The following is a 21,437-nucleotide window of genomic DNA, read 5'->3' as shown; positions in this document are numbered from 1 at the left end:
CCCAGAAAGCAATACAGGTCAGCCCCAGACGTGATTCCTGCCCTCCAGGAGCTCACATGGGTGGAGAAAGAAAGTTAACGACAAAGCGCCACATTACATCGTTGAAAGAGTGGGACAGTTGCAAAGGAATTTGCATCACAAAATGGAGGAGTTGAGATTCACCTTAGAGTTCATACAATCTTAATCATTACTCTACAGATGGGGAAATAGAGGGGCAAAGAAGGAAAGAGATTTGTCCAGAGTCATCCAGCTGGTTTAGAACAAAGCTGGGGCCAGACATTAGAGGCCTCCACACTCTAGCCTCTCATTCATTCCTCTACCTGGGTCTGTAGTGGCCGGCGAGATAGGGAGGAGAATGGTGGTTGGCAAAACTCTTCAAGGAAATAGAAACTTAAGTGGGCCCTTGAAGGAGTGGAAGCAGGCTACCAGGGGAGGGAGTGTGAGGACCCTCCAGGTAGAGGAAGTGGGGGTGGGAACATGGTGGGCTGGGTGGTAAATAGATGATTGAATCCCCCAAATCAAGTCTTACTGATGAGTAGAGGCTGCAGGGAATGCTGGGTTGAAGAGGATTCCGAGGACGAAAGAGAGCCAGGATCAATTAGCAATGTCCACCAGGAACGTGGGGAAAGGAGGTGACCTCTGCTGCATGCTTGTCATCCTGGCATAAGGTGTGCTTAAGGGACAGTAACACGTGCCAGCTTTTTTGACCTCCTGACAGATCCTGATTGGGGAGTGGGGGTGAGACTTGTTGCTATTTATTAATTTCTCTTTTTTGGACAATTTCCTCCTCATTCTGACTCACCTGGTGCCTGGTATCAGCAGATTTCCTGTATCTGTTCCACGGGACCGTCACCTGCCAAAGCCCGGCTGCTGGCCCTGCGGGGGAGGCAGGGAGTCCAGCAGTCATAGATGCCTGGGCAGGCAGAGAGCTCAGCCACAAAGCCCCACAGGCCCGAGGAAGAGCCCCCGGTCTTCTGCGTTTCAAATGGTCTCCAATGGCCACTGCTGGGAGAGGCCACATTTCTGCTGAGTCAGAGCCATTTCAGACTCCGCTCACCTGTGATGAGTGAGATTCTCTGGCAAATATTACCATATTGGACGTGGGGGCTGCCCAGGTAAGGCAAGAAGACAATCTAGAAGCCAGAGGTTGTGGCTTTTGATCTAAGCGTTGGCTTTATTTTTTTTATAATTTTATGTAAGCTTTTATTTTATTTTTTATTTATTTTATTTTTTTCCCCCAAAGCCCCAGTAGATAGTTGTATGTCAAAGCTGCACATCCTTCTAGTTGCTGTATGTGGGACGCGGCCTCAGCATGGGCAGACAAGCGGTGCGTTGGTGCGCGCCAGGGATCCGAACCCGGGCCGCCAGTAGCGGAGCATGCGCACTTAACCACTAAGCCATGGGGCCGGCCCTAAGCATTGGCTTTAAACATTCAAAACTCCTTTGGAACCCAGTGCTGTCAGTGCTGTCCTTCATTCTTCTGAGAAAGAGAAAAAGTAAGTTGGACACGAAGGAGCCTCTGGGCAGCTGGGTGGGCGGGAGATCCTTGGGGCCCTTTGGCTAAAGTGAATGAGGCACAGGTGAGAGACTGAAAGCCCAGAGGCCGAGGGAGCTGGGGGTGGGGCATGGTTCTAGCCCCCTTGGGTCTAAATTCTCCGAGGCCCCTGTCCAGCCAAAGCACAAGCAGATGACACTTCCCAGGTCGGTGGTCCTGTTCACGGTTCACGCATCGCGTACTGCCCTGCCTCGTGGGTGTAATCTGACCTACCAGCGTGGAAGGCCTTGGGGGTTTTGAACTTGCCCGACATCAAGTAATGCCTCCTCCTCACTCGGGAGAAAACCCCAGCCACTCTGCCGCAGACTCGGAGGGCATTTGATTGTTGAGAACACATCAAACAGCCCAAGTCTCCCTTATAAAAGTTTTACAAGAAAATCATTGAAGACCAGTCGAGCTACCCTTTCTCTCTCCTCCTCCTTAATTTCCAAGCCCTGGCCGCTATTCTCGATTCCCACACTCGGTGCCGGCCGGTCGGCCGGCAGAGCGCTGGGCTGGTGGGCGAGCAGCTGCGGGAACCTCAGCCCCTGGATCATTACACTTGCAGGCCACGGCTTGTGGGATCTAGTGATTTGGACATATTTTATTTAACCAGCTTAGTAAAAGGTAATATTCAGCAGCTGTGATCTATAGCAGAATTACAATTTTCAGGGTCAAGGAGGGATTTTGATATTAGGAGGTTGGCAGAATTGCTATGAAATCTCATGAGCTGTCTTTAAAAATAAATGAGAAAATAGGTTATCCAAGAGTCATTGTAAGGGAAAAATCAATAGGCAGTGTCTATTCACTTGGGCTATCAAAATCCTTGAAATTTGAACAAAAGTTTCACGTTTAGTGTACTGTAGGTTTTGAAATATCAGCGCTGCAGGCTCGGCGGGTACAAATGTGTTGTGCTGTGCATCCAAACGAGGCAAGCCTCGTGCAGCTGCTCAGCTCCCTCGGAAGACGGGGGAGTGTCTTGGTGACCAAATTAGACAGGTAAAAGGAGACTCCTGGAGGAAACTGTTTCATCCAAGGCAGGCGGTCCACCTGTGAACACTGAGATGCACCCGCAGTGCCAGGAGGAGGCAGGCTGGTGGCTCAGTGCTCCTTCACGTCCTCTTGTCCAGCAGGAGGGTGGATCCCACGTGTCTTTGACCCACACCATCCACAGTGCCTCCCCTTCGGATGGGAACGTGATAATTTCATGGGGAACTTCCTGCTGGTGAGATTTTGGCCGAGCAGGTGGCCTGGAATGACAGAAGTTGTCTCCCAGTCATACGTTCATTCATTCATTCATTTATTCAGGAGTAATCTACTGAGGACCCACTATGTGCCATGCTCAATTCTGGCACCAAAATGGAGAAATGAAACAGGCCCCAGAGAGCATGCAGCATACGGCCTAGTTGAGGAGGTGGACATTAAACTGAAATAAATACTTGATTATATATTATGACAAGGAAAAAGGTAGGCTGAGAAAGAATCAAGTGGATCATCTTGAGATTGGGGGATGGGTTGGCAAAGGCTTCTCTGATGGTATCATTTAACCCTAGACCAGGAGGACTGGCCAGAGTTAGCCAGGGAGAGGAGAGGGGGAAGGAGACCATGCCACGCAGAGGAAATAGCACAGGAGAAGGCTCTGGGGTGGGAAAGAGCTTGGAGTGTTGGAGAAAGAAAGGAGGTGAGGGAACTGGAGCAGGCGATTGAGGAGCAGGGAAGAGATGGGGGGCAGGTGTCAGGTCACACAGGGCTCGTGGGCCATGGGAAGGAATTATGATTAGAAAGGTTAAGCCAAGTCAAAAGGTTTTGAGCCAGAAAGTTCTGTGATCTGATTTGCATTTTCAAATAATCACCCTGGCTATTGTGAGCTTTCACAATCTAACTAGAAGTGGGGGGACCAGCTAGGAGGCTATGGCAATGGTCCAGGTGAGAGGTGATGGCAACTTGGACTAGGGTGGGTGGTGAGGGTAGAGACAAGGGCATTCAGATCCCACCGGTGTCACTGGGAGATCCCAATAAGTTATTTCTTCTGTACTTCCTGTTTATTTGACAGTAAGTTGGGGACACCAGGCACCATTTTTATTCACTGGTGGTCTATCTTTATTTGAATCTCTGTTCTACAGATCTGTTGTCCCCTCCTCCACCCCTCCCCCATGGTAGTGGCTTTCTCAGGGACCATTCAGTCACCAAAGGCTCAAGATTCCATATGGACTCAGGCACTGTTTGCAGACTGAATGAATACTAGATCTTGTACATGTCTCATTTTTCCAATTTGTATAGATGTTATTGTAATTAATTCATTTAAAATTATTTTATCACAGCATTTATAATTTCTCAGAGTCTCCATTTTCTCAGTCACTATATAAATTTTTAGTGTTTCCAGTGTGTCCTCAAATCTCCTTCAGGATGCCATATCTTTGGCACTGGGTAGGCTCCAATCAGCCCAACCAACCAAGCCCGCCTTGCGTTTCCAGGTCTCTCTGTGACTGAATTCCTTTGGCAGGTAACCGCCAGGTTTTGTGGTTCAATGTTGTTTTTCAATCCCTGGTGCCATGGCTGACATTTAGTGTAAAAAAATAATTAAAAAAATTTTTTTAATGAAAGAAGAAATCAATATCTTCCTTTTATTAATATAAGGCATTCCTGAGATGTTTTAAGGCCAAAATCATGAGGAATCGCTAAAGAAACCACCCCCTGCCTGCCACACACACACACACACACACACACACACACATACATAATATTTGTTCACCATGATGTTACAGAGCAGGCCATTTAACCAAGATGAGTGGGGTGGTGATGGTTTATCACATGCCTAGTGGTGCCTTCCATGGGTTCCCTAACTGAATCCTCACATCAGTCCTTGGGGGGCAGGGTGATATGTTCCCTACTTTACAGTTGGGGAAACTGGGGCTCAGTGAGGAGGTGAGTAGATTATCTCAACTTGCCAGTGAGGGAAGTAGGTCTGTGATCACTCTGCGACTCCAGCTCTCAGAGCAATTAAAGAAGAAGGAAAAAACCTATGTTCAAAAGCAACTTGAACATGATCCTTCCAAGTTTCATCATTTAAAAAAAATTGACAGTGTCTATATTCACAGTACGAAAACTGTAGCAGAGCATCGAACTGAAGATTTATAACTCCCCTTCAATTAGAAAGGGAAGGCAAGATAAATCATTCACATGCAGAAGACGGCAACAGCAGACTTTGGAATTAGGCATTTTATTTAACTCATCAAATAATACAGGTTAGTTCAGGAAACAACAATCAAAATGTATTACCTGTACTAATGATATGTAGAACCACATTTCCAAGAAATCTAATGAAAATAAATGCTGGAAATAAATTACTTTGTGGAATACAGCAAATAAATAGATTTTTACAAAAAATAACCCTGTGACTATTAGCAAAAAATGTGAGGTTCTGGGGAAGGAGGCATTGTGGAGCTGGGAGGAAATGGAACTTGGAACTAATGCCTCAATGAGATGTAAGAAACAGCAGCACATTAATGGAAATTAGCAACAGACGTTGTCACTCCTTCCCTTCGGCCCCTTGGTTTTCGGAATGATTCTGCCCACCCCCGAGACAGGCTCTGAGCACCGCTCCCAACACCCACAGTCTAAGTGATCCAGATAATGTAACCGTACCATCATTAGGAACCATGAAATTGCAATTCCTCGGGGAAGGAGCGCTATCGCTCCGTTACACAGAGAAGAGCGATTAATTAGCAGATCTCAGTTTAAAGTGACGATGTATTACACGGGTTCTAATCCCACTCTGGAGCAGCTTGCAGGCCTAATGAATTATCTGGAGGAAGCTGAGCTGGAGCCAGAAGACATCACTCAAAATGAAATGAAGTGAAATAAGACAGACGTAAGCAAACAAAACCTTAAAATGATGAGAGATCATCCACTATCCAGGAAAAGCTGTAGAAGCCAAATGAGGGTCATCTAATTTTTCCTCTCTCCTGAATTGACACTGTTGAGTATGCAATTGAATATCTGAACTCCGTTTGCGGCAACTTGATCTAAACTGACTCATTCATTCATTCATTCATTCCATAAATGTTATCTTAAAGTGACAGCACTTTTTTAGAACATGATAGGCTGCTACTTTGGATCCCTTGGAGAGTTGAGTCCTCAAAGGTCAGGCAAAGCAGACTGAAGGCTGCGCTTGAACCCTCCGATGGTAGCTTTGGAAACAATTCTGAAACGGAGGTACCTTCCTGTCGGAAGTGTAAGTGGAATCACAATTTTTACCGCTCTCAAGAGGACGACATCCCTCAACCCAAACCTAGTTGGCACCCACCCTCTTCGGTGCTGGTACCTTTGTACCGAGCTCTGAAGTCCTGGGCCTCAATGGACAATAAGATGGATGGATGTAGAGATCAATGACTGCTCTTTGCACTCTGTGAGCTCTCTTGAGCCGGCCGACGTCCTTCCATGTCCTGGCCAACTTGCTGGGATTCCAAATTAAATCTCTCTGGGGGCTTATGCCTCTATTCTGTATGTACGGGGCGCTTTCAGACTGTGGCTTCAGTTCCAGGTCATAACTCCTTGGGAGAATAACTGGGGGAGAGACTGACTTGACAATGGTGGTTAAACCACTGTGAGGGGGGCTGAACCCCCTTTTAAGAAACAAGGCCTGTGGCTACAAGGCCGAGGAGTGGCACCACACACTGTTTCTAAATCTCTTTCATGGATTTCGTCCAACTGCACATTCATAAGGTGCCGTGAGCCAGGGAGGGGCAAGCACAACGTTAACGGTCAGGGAAATCAGTGCCCAAGAGGGAAAGTGACTCATCCGGGCAGGACTGGCTCCAGAATTTGCGAGATCCAAAGCAAAATGAACATGTGGAGCCCCCTGTTCAAAAAGCAAGAAAAAAACGCCTTTTCCTTTCTTCCCTCGTCTCTCTCTCTTTTGACTTGTCATGGTGTTTTAAATTTCCTAGTTAATGTCGTTGGAAGTAAAGTCAAAATTTTAAGTTATTAGCATGATTTTTGTCATTCATTTTTATATTGTGCAATGCTGGTTTTAAAGGCAAACAGAATATTTAACATGTATGTGGAATCACCAAAGTTATACACTGTATTGCGTGGCTCGTCTTAAGAGGGTGCCTCGAACTGGCCAGAGAAGACAAGCCAGACTCAGGACGGTCAGAAGAGGAAGAGGGGGTCCCTTCAGGCATGGAGCTGGCCCATGGGGCACTCCCTCAGACGTGGGGATTCTCTCAGGGGGAGTGCAGACCCCACAGGCGCTGGGCCCTGCCTCGTGACTTGGCACGCACTTGCCTTCCAGCCTGGTGGTCAGGTTCCCTTTCTCCCCAGTGGCTAGACAGATGTGCTGTGCCCCAGGCCTGGGGCAAGAGGTCGAGCCAAGCACCTCCCGCTTCCATGGGCCCCCTGGCCCAACCCTCAGCAGATGGGCATTGCAACCTTTGTGCCAGGATGCACTAGGAACACTAGGTACCTGGATCGGGGTAGATTAAAGGCTTGTCCCTGCTGAGTTCTCCACTGAATGCACCCCAATGCTGCCAGCCTAGGGTGGGGACTGCAGTCACTGTGCCCCATCCCAAGATGCGTTGGAGTGTGCATACCCGACCCCGACCCTCCCCATGCCTGTGCCCAGGTTGGGGGCAGGTTGGCAGCAGTTGCTGGATGGAGGTGGGGATGGGAAGGCGTTGTAGAATTGGGGTTCCAGGAGGCAGAGGAGCGAGCAGCTGAGAAATGGACCCCAGAAACAGGGGGGTAGTGGGAGGTGGGACTGCATGAGTTGAGGCTCCAAGCCCCTAGTTCAAGGTCCATTGTTCCACTGAACTTCATTTACAAAACACAAGTACAAAGACAAAATTATTAAGAATTTCAAGACAGCAACTGCAGAGCATTAAACCCCAAGCATGGGGCCCTTCTGAGTGCAGTGTCCTGTGTGACTGCACTGATCACACGCCCATGACACCAGCCCTGCATCTAAGACCATTCAAAAGATCAGCATGCCAAGTCTCCTGGTCTTCTAGAAGGTTCTACACACCAGAGGCTGCCATCTTACCCCAAGGCCCTTGGCCCTCGCTTTGTAGGGAATGTACCCTTTTCACTGCCATGGATGACTGGAGCTGGCAGAGACCTTCCTTCCTGAGACTCTCCCATTTGCTGGATGAGGAACTGAAGCCCAGAGCAGGGTATGACTCACATAAGGCCATATGTCAGGCTGGTGGCACAGCAGGGCCCAGAGCTCTGGGTACCTGAGGCCCAACTCAGCATGAAAGATGCCAGACTTTGGAAAAGATCAAAGACACCTCATGGTGACTCCCTGCCAGGCTGTTCCTGGGTGTGAATGCACTGCGGCCACAACCACCAGGACCCAGAAGCATTTTCAGGGTTTTCCCCCAGTTCTAAAGCAGCATCCTCTTAGCATCAGCAGCCAAGGCATTTCTGGGAGTCCCCTGTGGGCTCAGCATCAGGGTGGGGCCTCTAATTATTACTTAATTATTTCTCAAAAGATTCTTTTGGTGGAGGGGGGTGGCTAGTGATGGGGGTGGGTCAGAAGAGACTGCAGGGACTTGACGACAGAAATGCTCTTCCCAGATGACATCAGGAGCCAGCTGAGACCCAGGGTGTCCCCTGCCAATTTCTCAAAAGAGCAAAGATCTGACATTCAGGGAAAAAAATGATCACAGCCAACAGGGACGGAACTGAGTTTTTCTGTACATGTTGGTTTAAAAAATGTAACTGAGGAACATTAGCCCCTGTGGTGTGAAGGCCACACTACCAAGGAGGCCGGGCTGTGGCTTCCATAATGGGGTGCTATGTGAAGTTACATCTCCTTGTGCAGAGGAGAGGAGCCTGAGTGGAGGCTGAAGACCTGGAGTCTGTTCCTGGCCCTGCCACTGATTTGCTGGGTGATCCTGAGCAAGTCTCATTCCCTCTCTGAGCCCCGTTTCCCCATCTGAAAACGAGCAGGTGGGCCTACACGGCCCCTAGAGCCCATACAGCTCCAGGGTTCCACGAATCTGCGCTTGTCCACTTGGCTGGCTTTTGACATCCGAACTGTCACCAAGGTGGTCAGCACGGAGCTCAAGGGGCTCTGATCTCACGTTTCCTCATTTCAAAACCCTGCTCTCCCAGGCTCTGTGGGTTTCATCTCCCCTCACAAAGGAACTCCGGGAGGCCTGTCCAGAGGCTGGGATGCTCAGGCTCCTCCTGTCCCCTGTCCCTGAATGCCACACGCCCAGACATCAAAGTTTCTCCACTGTCTGGGGGGTGCTGACGGGGGAGGGTGACCAAATCAGTCACGTGCCCAAATCTGGATTCTGCTTCTATTTTCTCCTTTCCACACGGGGGACAGAGAGAGGAGAAGAAGGAGAGAGAAGCCTTTGAAAAACGTCTCCTGCTCCATTCGCTCAGCAATTCCCTTGCTGCTGAGCCCAGCGACACTCCTGTGGTGCACCTCTTAGCCATTCGGCAACGTTTTTCCCTTTTATGATATTTTGGGTTTCCGATTGCCTGCCAAGTCAAATCTTTATCATTTGATAAGTAGTGAAAAAAAAAAAAAAATCCTCCAAGTCAGTCCCAGTCTGAATGTCCCCATTCCTGTCCCCTGCCTCTCCTGGGCTGGTCCTGGACAAGGGGCCAGTGCTGATGGGGACTTAGTCACTTGAAATCAAGTGTCAACCCTAGTCATATGCTAATGGTGCAATTTTGCAAACGTAGCCACGGAAATTGCAAGGAGGAATGAACATACAGCACCATTGTTTGGTGATGGCTTTGCCAAGCAACTCATGGAGATGGGGCACTAACCTCAGGGCCAGCAGTGGAAGGTGGCAGAGGCAGGGCATCGCCACATGGTTTTTAGACCCCGACAGTGACTTGCCTGAGATCAGACAGCAAGTCAGGACACTGGGAATGAACACAGCTTTTTGACCTGCGGCCCCAGGGCTGTGGGACTGTCTTACTCGTTGTCTATCATCTGTCTCATTCAGCATGTGCCTTTGGGGCCTGGAACTGAGTAGATGCTCAATGAATATTTACTGAATAAATCTGATTACACCTCTCATGCTTCAATCAGGGAAAGGTTTGATTATTTAGAAGTCTTGGGGACAATAATGAGCTCATTGAAGCCATCTAGCTCTCCTCACTCTGTAATTTCTCGGGAGAGGTGGGCTTGGATGAAGAGAAGACGGAAATTAAGCAGAGAGAGGCTCTGACAGTCACAATGTCCCTGCTGTGCCAAGACCCCTGGATAGAGCAGTGTGGGGAAGGTCTGCTGAGGGCAAAAACAATCTATTTTGGGCTCTTCCCCAAATGCCAAATTGTGCACTGCAGTGGCCTTGGCCTCCTCTCACCCTCGGCAGGGCCGGGACGAGACGAGGCTGGAGCAGCTCATGGAGGGAAGCACTCTGCTGGACGCCAAGGTTAACCGTTCCAACTCCACCCCCTGCCTTCATGCTCTCTCTCCTCCTTCTCAGCAAGGGCACTGCTGTGGGATGTGCCTGAGGACCCTCAACCAGTTATCTCTCCTTGACAGAGCCCCCATGTTTGCCTGAGCCGCCCTGGGCCCTGGCCAGGGTGTGTGGGCTTCCAGGGCAAGGCTGTGTCTCCAGTAACCCATCCATTACCCAAAGGGCAGCTGAGCCCAGGAGAAACCTCCAGGGAACTGGTCCCAGGGAACCTAGGCCCTCTTCCCTTCTATCTCTTCTCCCAAAGACCACTACCTGCTGCCTCGAGTGGTGGGTCTCTCCTCCCGCCAAACCAAAATCTCCCCCAGGAATTCACTTCGCCCAGACAGAGCAGTGGCTGATGGGACTGAAGCTGCCTAGGGGAAAAAGAATCTGCATTTTCACAGGGTTCAAGGTTAGAAACCAAAGGAGTGAATCTTTAAAGGTGGGATTTCAGGTATCTACCAGCCTGTAGGGTGTCACCACACAGGGGCCTGGCTCACCTTCCAATTGTACATCCCGCAGAGGACTAAGGCCTTGGCCACTTCGTGTCCAGAAAAGAATCGAACAAGGAAAGGGGATAGTGCGGTCAGAGCCTTAGGGAGGGGGGCTAGCAGGCTTCAGTCTCTGCGTGTTCACCAGCCTACGGCTGACGCTTCTCCACTGAATTTAGCAGCAGCTCCCATCCCCCAAGAGGGTGATGGATTCTAGCCACATTCTCGGCTCCTCTCCCTTCTGATGGTGTAAGACAGGGCAAGTGAACAGGAAAATGCAGTACGGTGTGCCAAAGTGCTTAGCCCAATGCTGGGCATACAGTAGGCCTCCCTAAGTGTCAGCTGAGGATGCTTCTGTGGCCTGGGTCTTTGGCAGAACCTTCTGGAGGAAGCTGGAGCCTGAGGATATAGTCATTCTCAACTCTGTGGGGCCTCATCATGCAAAAAACATTTCTTTCCAACTCAAGTACTTTTCCTGGCAAAATAAGTTAAAAACAAAAAAGTTGAGGCAACAAAGCACTGAGCTGGAGAAGGGCCTTAGCTCCCCCCGGTACTGTGCCCTCCTGAGCACACCTGGGGGAGGCCGGGGGAAGTGCGGGGAGGCGGGCTGCACCGAGTGGTGCCCGTCCTGCCCCCAGGAAAAGTCCAAGCAGCTCTCAGCGGAGCGGCGGCGTGTGCAGCCGATCAATACGGGCTTCGGGCCGCTGAGCTATTATTCACGCCACAGGGCCTTGTTTGGATGAAGGGAAGGAGGGGACGCACGAGTTCACAGAATCACAGTCCAGAGCTCTGCTTCCTGGCATTTCCCCCTCTCTCTGCGAGGCCTTCGTTACTTATGTAGCGTGAGCAACGAGGTGATTCAGGATGAGAAAGTGCTTTCCCCACATCGTGCTGGGAGCCCCGCGAGGCGTCGCAACAGGGGTTGTGTGTGATTTGGGTGGGGGTCCTGGGAGAGATGCGCCCTGCCTTTTCCCTCCTTTGGCTTCTCCTGAAGAAGGCAATGATGGGCCCAGGGTGGCACAAAGTGGGGCTACTTTCCTGCGCCCCTCCCTCTTGGTATTCCCTGGGATGAACCCCACTTACCATCTCCTAACCTCTGGTGCTGGGGAATCCATCCTTAACCTGCACACCATCTGTTCCTCACCTCCTCATACATTCCCAATCCAGTCGTCCTGCCATTTTGGGTTTGCCCCACCATGCTGGTTTGCCCTGCCATTTTGTTTTTGCCCTACTTGCCTCTGGTAAGCTGGCTCTGGAGCATTCACCTTGTTATTGACCTAGAATCTTAGCAGAGATGGGCAGTCTCTCTCAGTACTCCCTGTGTCTTCCCGCCTCCACAACAGGAGGGGACACTGACCCTGGCTCAATCACCCATTTCGAGACCCTGTATCCAGCCTCGGCTCCAATCACACCCACGATTCTCCTGCCTGTGCCTGGCTGCTCTTGGTTACCCTTCAATGTCTCCCTTCTTGCGTGCAGTGCCTGTGGCTTCAAGAACTTTTCTGAGTTGTCCACACAGTCACCTGCCCCATTTTAAAAAGGTTGACATCTTGTCTAAGAGCCACCTGACTAGTCACATAATGTGAACAGCCTCTGGCAGAACCACTGGTTTGAGCCCAATGGGCTGCAGACAGAGTAAAGCCACATAAACAAGAATGTTTCCTGGGGTTTAGTTTAAGTTTAGTGAGTTACACCACAGGCAGAGGTCAAGTTCAGGGTTGGTGTCTCTTCTCAGGCAGTATCCTCAATCAGTCTCTGGGAGTTGGACTGGGGATGGCTTACCACAGAGTCCTCCTTCCTTCTGGACAAACGACTCTGAGTGTGCCTTCTGCTGAGGTGTGGAGGCCATCTCAAAGGTGGCAAGTTGTCATGTGGCTAATTTGGAGTGGACTGAAATGGAGACTTGAGACTCCCTAGACCCTGGTGTGTCTGTTGTTTCTATGCCTACAGTGAGGTAAGAGGATTGAGGCCAGGCCTCACTTGGCTCATGCCTGCTGGATTGGCCCCTCCTGTGTGACAGCACCTGTAGGATCATCTGTCCTTGGGTGGGTGATGCTGAGAGATGCTGTGCTGAGCAAGGAACATGTACCATCTCTCCCCTTCACATCCATGGCATAGCTGCCCAAGGGGTCTGGTCTCTCTGGGGGATGAGTGGGTGGGAGTAGAAACAGGCTGGGAGAAAGTACTCCCTGTTTCCTGATATTGACCAGAACACCCCAGCCCTGAAGTACCAATGAATCAGGCCTCTGAGAGCGGCTTCCATGGTTACGTGAACTCATTGAATCAAACAGGGTGATCCGATGCAGCCAGCAGTTACAGCATAGAGAATGCCATTGACTTCTGACTTGGGATGATGATGATGATGATGGAGCTTTTTCCGTCACGCTTATAGCCCATGGAAAAGTTGATCATTTCACCAATGGCAAGTCACAGAAAGGAAAAAAGGCAGAAGGTCATCCCAGCAAAGCATGGCTCCTGTTGTCTATTAGGGTAGCACTGTCTGCAATGAGCTCATTGACTACACAGAGACGCCCCAGACATCTCCCCATCACAGCCTCCCTGCACCAGCCAACCAGACACACAAGTGTTCCTTTAAGAAGTTCCTACTTACTCTCACTTCAGACCACAGTCCTCCAACCACACACTCAGCTAAAGGGAGAGGCAAGTGGACCAGAGACAGGGGACTCACAGTGGTTCCTTTGAAACCAGCCTCAATCACAACCAACCAACTGTCCTGGGCTCTGGATACACATTTCTCCCAGGAAAGCCATCTCCATCCTAAGCACCGAGTGCCCCACTAGGCTAGCAGTTCAAACCAGAGATGAGGAAATCATTGCTTGTAGTTAATTCTCAACTACGTAGACAAACGGCTATAAATATGTATGATGGGAAATTTCATTATTTAAAAATTCTACTCTAAATTTCCACCTAACTCCATGAAGAATGTCTGCTGAATAGGTTGCAAATTAAGAACAATTATTTTTCTCCTCTGCATCTGAATAGAATTACAGCTAAAGTCATTTAAAGGGGTTAACATCCACCTTAATTAAATATTAAATGTGCCTGTACCTGCTGCTATTGTTGCCCCTTCGAATAAGATATAACCTATTTTTGACAAGTTTTCATCTTTCTCTGTGGAAGACGCTACATGAAACCAAATCAGTGGCAAAGAGGAGAGTAATGAATAATCTATTTCATATTCCAACAGTACCCAGAGCTCGGAGTGGAAAAATATTCAGTCAGATGATGGCAAGAGGCTGCAGGGGTACCACATGACACAGCTAATGTTTAAATAATAATAATAAAAAAAGCGATAAACAAATCATTAGCCCTTAACAGTTGTTTAATGCAATTTGTTAATGAACGTAATGGTGGGGACTAATAATGAAAGAAAATAAAAACGTCTAAACAGGCGCCAAGTTGCTAGCAATGCGCAATTATTTCCTTGTCAAGTTTTTATGATTTAATGAGCCCCTCTGGGACTGACGGCTGTCAGTCAGTCGTGACTTTTTGACACCATTACAACTTCAAATACAGCAGCAGGCAGGCTGTTTTCCTCGGATTTGAAATACTGAAATGATCTGACAGTTTTAAAGAAAAGATGTGCAAAAAAAAAAAAAAAAAGGAGGAAGAGAGGGAGAGAAAGAGAGTTGCTTTTCTTTCTTTCTTTTCTTCCCCCTCCCTTCTTCCAGGGGGTAGATAATCTCTGGATGCTGTTTGGTAATGAAAACCCAATCACTGAGGTCATTATCTGATGAGGTTTCTGGAATAGGCAGGCTTTTTCCCCCCTCTTTATTTCTTTACTTAATGATAACCCTCAATGGGCTTGCCCCGCATGGGACGGCCAGAGCCGCACAATTTTGTTCACCATTAATTTCTGCCTTTGAAGCTCAGGGCTCAGAAGCAGTAGCAAAGCAAACCCCCCACCAAGCTGGTTCCAAAATAAGACAATCCAGCCTGCCTTAAACAGAATAGCAAATGGCCTCCCGGCCCAGGCCTGGCAGCTGACGTCAAGCCTGCTGCATTTGCAGGCATTCGCCTTCACCCTGGAACATTTAAAACTCTTTACAACTTAAGAGACTTTAATTAAATTGCTTTTGATTCTGGAGAAGGGGAGCATCGCTTTATTTATTCTATCAGGGAAACTGTTTAGTCTGCATGAATTTTATATGGCAAGGGCTTCCTCCTCCTCTTCCTCCTCTGCGTCTTCATCTTCACCCCCCGACCCTCCCATTGAACATAGTTTTTAACAAAGGCTCCCGACTTTCGAAATATTCATCAATCAAAGTCTACAAATTAAGTTCCTAAAACCTTTCACAGATCTATGACCTGCTTCGAATTTGTGGGCTTTCTGTCTTCCCCAGTGGAGCAGGGAAGTAGGGAGAACAACTTGCCTCCATGGGGGCTCCTTTGAGTCTGTCCTGCGGCATCCGGGAGGGCCAGGCAGGAGTTCAGGGGGCCTTCAGACCAGCTTCCTACAAAGCACTCCAGGCCAGGGGGTCTCTCTTGAGGCGGGTTTGATGGGGCTGTCAAGTCAACAGTTATCTGTTCCTATTCTTCCCACTTCCAAGGTTGAACTGGGGCACAGTCTCAGGCAAGAGCTGATAAAGAGGTGGAACCCCAAAGAAAAAGCCACTGAGACGTGAATGATGCACTCCCTCCTCATTTCATCGACTTTAACATGAACGCAAGGTTTTAATGAAATATTTAGGATCCAGCAAGTTTAGATGATCAGATCAACCTGGTTTGCCAGGCGGCCTTGGGAAGAGTTGGGAGAAGTGAGGTGTAGCTGGATAACTGGTTATACTTGTTAGCTAAGCTCAACAGTTTCAAACGAAGCCACCAGAGACGTTGGTCTAAGACTTGCCCACCATTAGTGTTTCAGAACGAGAAGGAGATTATTTGTTTGTTTCTTTGCTTTTTAATGGTTTCTTCGATGTGTTTAGCACATACAGAATTCCGTTAGCAGAATAAAAGATTCTTGCTGAGATAGATCCCTTAAGCTGATAGGAAAATCAGCACAGCCTTCCCACTCCTTCACCGTCCTACTTCCCTCTGCCAAAATCCCACACCATCCCTGTGAAGTAGAGGCTGCAGCTTTATTTACACAATACTAAATGATTTATCTGCACACATGCAGGCCCCGGCCTGTTTCGATAAGTACGATTTCTCTGGTGGATTTCACCATTCTGCATTTCCTCTCTAAACCATAATGGTTCTCTTCCGAGTGGGGGGGGAAAAAAAAAATGAACTGTTGCAGCCAGGTGATGTCAATCCATGGGCACAGGTGGTTAGCATTTTTTATGAAGAGAACAGGTTTGCTTTTCAAGGATTCAAAGCTTCCAATTATATTCAAAAGACAGTACGGATCCTGTAAGTGCCTATGAAGTCTTAAGAAAAAAACATTTTGCTTTATGACTACGGGGAAAATGACCTCAGCTTGGGCAACTTTAAGCCTGATCATAAATGAACTCATTCTGAACGCAATTTCCCGGTTACCTTGGACAGAAAGAAACCAAAGAAAATCACAAAGCATGTCAGAGGTTTGAATACATAGTGAATTCAAGAAGGCTTTGCTGATATTTGTTAGTAAAAAACCCAAGCTGTCCTTTTGTAACACGCTGCAATCCCTTATTCTTTTAAAGGAGGTTAGTGAACCTTTTCCATAAAGTTTATTTCTAGTGGCTCATCCTAAAGGACTCTCCCATATTTATAATCACATCTGAAATTTCACACTGAAGGAGTCATGTTCTTGCTTTTCCTGAAATATTCATGTTCTCTTTACATACTGGAATGGATGTGGAGAGAACCCTGTCAGACCTTTTGCATGTCTGAGGGCTGCTTTTGGCAGTGCAAATATTAAAACCGAAAGGATACAGAGATGCTTACACAGGTCAGGGGAGAGGAGGTCACAATTAAATACCGTGCCAGCAAATTCTGGGGAGTATGGGATTTCTGGAAGGTAAGGGAATAGTTCTTGTAGCCAGTAATCCAAGTTGTGAAAAGAGGATATTGGGCAGGCTCAGCAAAAATATTCTTGGGTAAACAAAAAAATTATGCATAGAAAAAACAGGGAACGTGCTAAGTCAATTTCCTGCACACCTGACATTAAACACCCGCCTTGACAATGAAAGCACTCAGGCAGGCTGACTCGATTCGTTATGCCTGGGGAGGAGCAGGGTTGGGCTGCTGGAGCTGGTCACTGGCTCTGGCCTCTGCTTTTCTCTTCATTTTTATCCTTGGACATCACAGAAGGGCAATTCGGCGATAAGAGGTGTGTGACAAACAGCACAGCCCATCAGAAGCCCCGTGACTGACTCATCATGCCCTCTCCCAAACAGGGAGAGGACCCCTGCCATGTCCACAGGGCAAGGAACAATGTCACCAAGGCTATTTGGGTCAGTAGATGAAGAAATGGCAAATAAACATTCACCTTCCCCTACGAAAAACAAATCCGGGTGAAGACAAATCTAGAAAAGGAAGCCAACCCACATGCACACAGGAATAGAAAATATTTTTACACTCTTTGCACTTCAGCTGAATGGTGGTGAGAGAGAGGGAGGGTCACTCAGGGCCTGTCAGCGCAAAAGAATGATTCATGTGACCATTTTGTCTTAATTACTCAGAACAAGCCGTTGTTGCTGTTTATCAAGGAAGAGCAGACATATCAGGGTTTTCTGACAGAAAAAGTGATCGCCGTCAGGATGGTGATGACCAGGATGATGCCCAGGATGACGACCAGGATGCGGTTCTGGATGATTCTAGGAGAAAGCAAAGGAAAAAAAATTCACACAGATAAAAGGAGGACATTCTAAAGATCATCCAAGACTAAGCTGACTAATCAAACGATGGCTTTGCAGGCAGGGGTGGGGAGCCCGGTGTGTGTGTGTGTGTGAGAGGGAGCCCAGTGTGTGTGTGTGTGTGTGTGTGTGTGTGAGGGAGCCCGGGGTGCGTGTGTGTGTGTGTGTGAGAGAGAGAGAGAGACAGACCATGCAGTTTTTTGGTTCTACGAACAATCCACCAGGAAATGACTGACTCCACTGTCACACTGCACCTGCAGAAATGCTTACTGCAAAGCTACAGCGAATCAAATGGCTTTCCAGGCTCAGAGTACCATGTAGTAATCTTTAAGTGATCAAGGGCCCCATGCAAGCTTCTCTTTTTAATTTAAAATGTGAGACAAGCCTCATTTTTTTGCAGTGTTTCCTGTTAAAGTAAAAGACTCCAAGGAAACATATGTCAGTAAGGCACTTACCTGTACAAAAATACCCAGGGAAAAGTAAAAGAGAGACTTAGGAAGAAAAGGACAGGATCAAGAAGCAAGTGTCAAACTTGTAGCTCAGGCTGTGAAATCGTCATCTGTCACTGGGGCTCAGGCACCGTTACGCCAGGAGGAAACGTTACATTTGCTCCATAGCAAAGAAAGATGGAAATGAGAAATACTACAAAGTACCCGAGTGCCTCCTTTGCTTTGGTTGGTGGGCCCTCAGCTCTGGCTCTGCCAAATGCTGATGGGGAACTGGGAGCTCAGAAGGAGAACCAGAGCGGAGACACACGCTCCCAGATGCCTGCAGAGAGCTTCTGATGAATTTGATTCATAATTTGTTACCTCACTCTGAGAAAAGGGGTCAAACATCAGAATGCTTTGTTGCGAGTTTCAAAGGGAACCTAGGTCAAACAGCCATGCCCATGCTCCTCTCACAGATCCACCACACAGAAAGAGAGACAGAGTGGTTGACGGTCTAGACGGCTGTCTATCTGGCTAAGACCCCATGGCAAATCCCATCCTCCTGTCCTCCAAATAGCAAGCAGAAAAAGGTCCGCTGCCTTAGTCTAGACACGGAACACTGAACAGGGGGCTTCCCTAGGGAGGAGCTAGGTAGGACTAGCCAGGCCCCCAATTTAACAGAGACCCCACCCTCCCACTTGGAATCTTCTCGAAGTAATCTGTGCAGGGTGTTTGCAGCCTTTTCTAGCTTCTGGATGAGTTTCTTTCTTGGAAGGATGACAACATCCTTGTGGTTTCAGTCGGATTCCTCCTTGCCCACCCCCTCTTCCCCCAACCTAAATGGATGGATAGAGACAGTCACATCAGACAAGCCCACTCCTTCATGGCCCCCTGGAAGGACTAGCTCCCTCTCCTCCTGACAGGTTACAAAATGATCACATTTGCTGACACGTCTTCCGCAAAACTGCTTTAGTGCCTGTGTCCACTTTCCTCGAAGGAGATGAATGATCTGCTTGGTCCTCATTTATCACGGAAGGCTCAGCTACGATCTGTCTCGTTTATTTCTCCCTTCCCCACTAGAAAGGCTGCGCCCTGACATTAATTCTTATGCGATGACAGCTAATTCAGACTTAACAGGCCATATTTACTCAGGAGGCAGGAAGAGTCTCTGTCCGCAAAATAAATAAATAAAAACAGGACTTCTCGGCTTGTTAAAGTGAGGCTAATTATGAACACTGATTGGTGCTACTTGGTGGCTCGATTCAAAACCTAAATTGATTTTTTCCCCCTTTTCTCTAGAAGGGGCAGAAGTCTTCAGACCAGTCCCTCTGCATCCTGTTTGCCCAAGTCACTGTCAAAATCTCTCTTTACCACAGTCACCCACATCAGACTTGCAAAGGAAATCAGCAAAATTGAAACTCAGCAGTGAAACAGATTAAAAGCATGAAAACTCTTTAAAATTCTGCCTTAAATAATATCCGGTAGTGTGTCTCTTGGTTGACAACCATTTTATTTGTGGGTTGAGGGCCCCAAGGCATCTATGATACTAATTTATAACAGATTAACTGTGAGTGTTACTTGTTTAATCTGAGGCATGGTTAGAAAAATGAATACACAGGAATCCCCAAATCCTCGGCTCTTCCCTGGCCTTCCTAATTGGGCTTTCCCTCATCTCAAGGCAAAGAGGAGTGCACTTCACCCATGATCTTTCCTAACAGCTTGTATCTTTAATTCACTCAGCACACACCCAACCCCAAGACGGGCGACCCCACCGTTAGGTCGCAGCCGGTCAAAAAGACCAAATTGTCCACTCCGTCCTTGGTACATCCACAGTCACCTCTGCAGCCCCCGCAAATGGCACGGTTAGTGTCACACAGGCACTCAGAAGAGAAGTGTCCAAAGGATGATAATGAAAGGACACAGCTGCCCGTTATTCTAATCACTCCACTTAAGGGAGAATGGAGAAGAAATCCGTGCAAATTCAATTTGCAGGAACATCTCAGGGAGTCTGCGTGGAAAAGGCTGAAGCTAAAAGCCGAAGTAAATTCCCTAAAGATGGACCTTTACACCATTGTGCTTTCTCAGAGCACTACTGTGTCTTCTCCCCAAGGCTAGAGAAGAAGGGCCCTCTTGGAACTGAGGTGTGTGCTGGTGATGGAGGAGGTCAGCAGGAGATGGCATTTGCTTTCAAACCAAAGGCTGGCAGATATTTGGGATGAAGGGTATAGAGGGGCAAAAAAATAACTGGAACAGAGCTGGAAAGAAACTTGACTCTGGCAGGGCTACCAACCCAGCTTTGGACCTCAAAGGTGTTGGGCAGATACAGCCCCTCTAAGGACCAGAAAAGGGAACTGTTGGAGCCCTGGAGTGGACAGGACAGAGCCAGCCTGGAGGGGAAACAAAGGCTGGCATTGCTGAGGAAGCCCAGAGAACACTCACAGCCAGGGGCAGCTGGCAGGTATTGCTGTAGGCAAAGCAGAAAGGAATGCCGAGTTCGGAGACAATCAGAAAAAACGAGCCAGGAAGAGGGATTCCCAACTAGTGAGCCAAAGAAGGAACTTTGGGGAAAGCCCAAAGTAACTTCCTTCTAACTTTGGGCAACAGGGGCTTTATGTTCAACTAGGTCTGCAGCAAGCAGTCTTAATCTCCCTTTTGAAAATGCAAAGTGTGTTTACCCAGTAAATAATTTAAGAAAGAATATACACTTGAAAGAAGACATCCATTGAAACAGCCAGGCTAAATTGCCTCCAGGCAAAAACTTGTGCATTTGCATGCTGCATTCTATTAAGTGAGCACACTGTGGCTTTAAAAGAATGCAGAGCCAAATTAAAAGGAATGTGGGCCTGAAACATCAAGGATTCTCCAAGTTTACATTATGAATCACAGTGCTGTTGATACAAGATGAATTAACCATTTACTTTGAGGCTGCACTCACAAAGTACTATTGAAAATACTGATCCCTGCGTGGAACACAGGGAGCGGCTAATCTTTCCATCGCCAGTCTCCTCCCCCTCTGGAAACAAGCTCCTGCGTGTGGCAGCCGGAATCACAGAAGACTGGCTGAAGGGAAGGAGGCAGGTGTGGCACCTGGCACAGCTCTCTGCTCTTGCTTGAGGAGCCCAGGAATTCCACAGTAGCGGGCCCTACTACTCACCAGCATCCAGTTCTCCTCTACTTCCAGGCACAGACTGCATTTACCTGTTGCTTGATGTTAGGCATGGCTGTATGACTTGTTTTAGCCAATGAAATGTGAGCAAAAGTGCTGGGTGGGACTTCCAGGTGCAGGCATTTCACTTCCAGTGTTTGACTCTCTGGCTGGCTCTTCCCTTGCTGTTCTGATTTAGGAGGCTGTATGTCCCAGGAGTGTAGTTACAGGATGGTGGAGATGCCTTCTGCCTAGATCCCGGCGCCATCACATGGAGGACCACTGCCCAGGAGACTCACCTGGACTCACAGTGGACTTGTATTAAGCCTATGAGATTTTGGGCTTGTTTGTTACTGCAGCATCCTGAGTGATACACTATCACCCCCCTTCTCCAACAAGATGGGGGGTCTGGCCAAGCCAGCAAATGTAATCATTTTGTAACCTGTCAGGAGGAGAGGGAGCTAATCCTTCCAGGGGGCCATGAAGGAGTGGGCTTGTCTGATGTGACTGTCTCCATCCATCCATTTAGATTGGGTGAAGAGGGGGTGGGCAAGGAGGAATCCGACTGAAACCACAAGGATGTTGTCATCCTTCCAAGAAAGAAACT

General features: G+C 48.2%; 1 protein-coding gene across 5 annotated transcripts in view; it reads right to left on the bottom strand.

Moving 5' to 3' along the window:
- Positions 1–9,089: 9,089 nt before the first annotated feature.
- VTI1A (vesicle transport through interaction with t-SNAREs 1A) overlaps positions 9,090–21,437 on the bottom strand; it is a 355,351-nt gene continuing 343,003 nt past the window's right edge. For 3 of the 5 annotated variants that reach the window (XM_058543992.1, XM_058543998.1, XM_058543993.1), the window contains one exon: positions 9,090–17,218. In XM_058543992.1, coding sequence (XP_058399975.1) covers positions 17,125–17,218 — 94 coding nt within the window. In that variant the 3' untranslated portion in view covers positions 9,090–17,124. The remainder of the gene's footprint in view (positions 17,219–21,437) is intronic. The other 2 variants (XM_058543996.1, XM_058543999.1) reach the window with 1 other exon arrangement.

The sequence above is a fragment of the Diceros bicornis genome, chromosome 6 (assembly GCF_020826845.1).
Source record: "Diceros bicornis minor isolate mBicDic1 chromosome 6, mDicBic1.mat.cur, whole genome shotgun sequence".
In the NCBI taxonomy this organism is placed as follows: Eukaryota; Metazoa; Chordata; class Mammalia; order Perissodactyla; family Rhinocerotidae; genus Diceros; species Diceros bicornis.
This window is presented reverse-complemented; position numbering and strand designations above follow the sequence as displayed.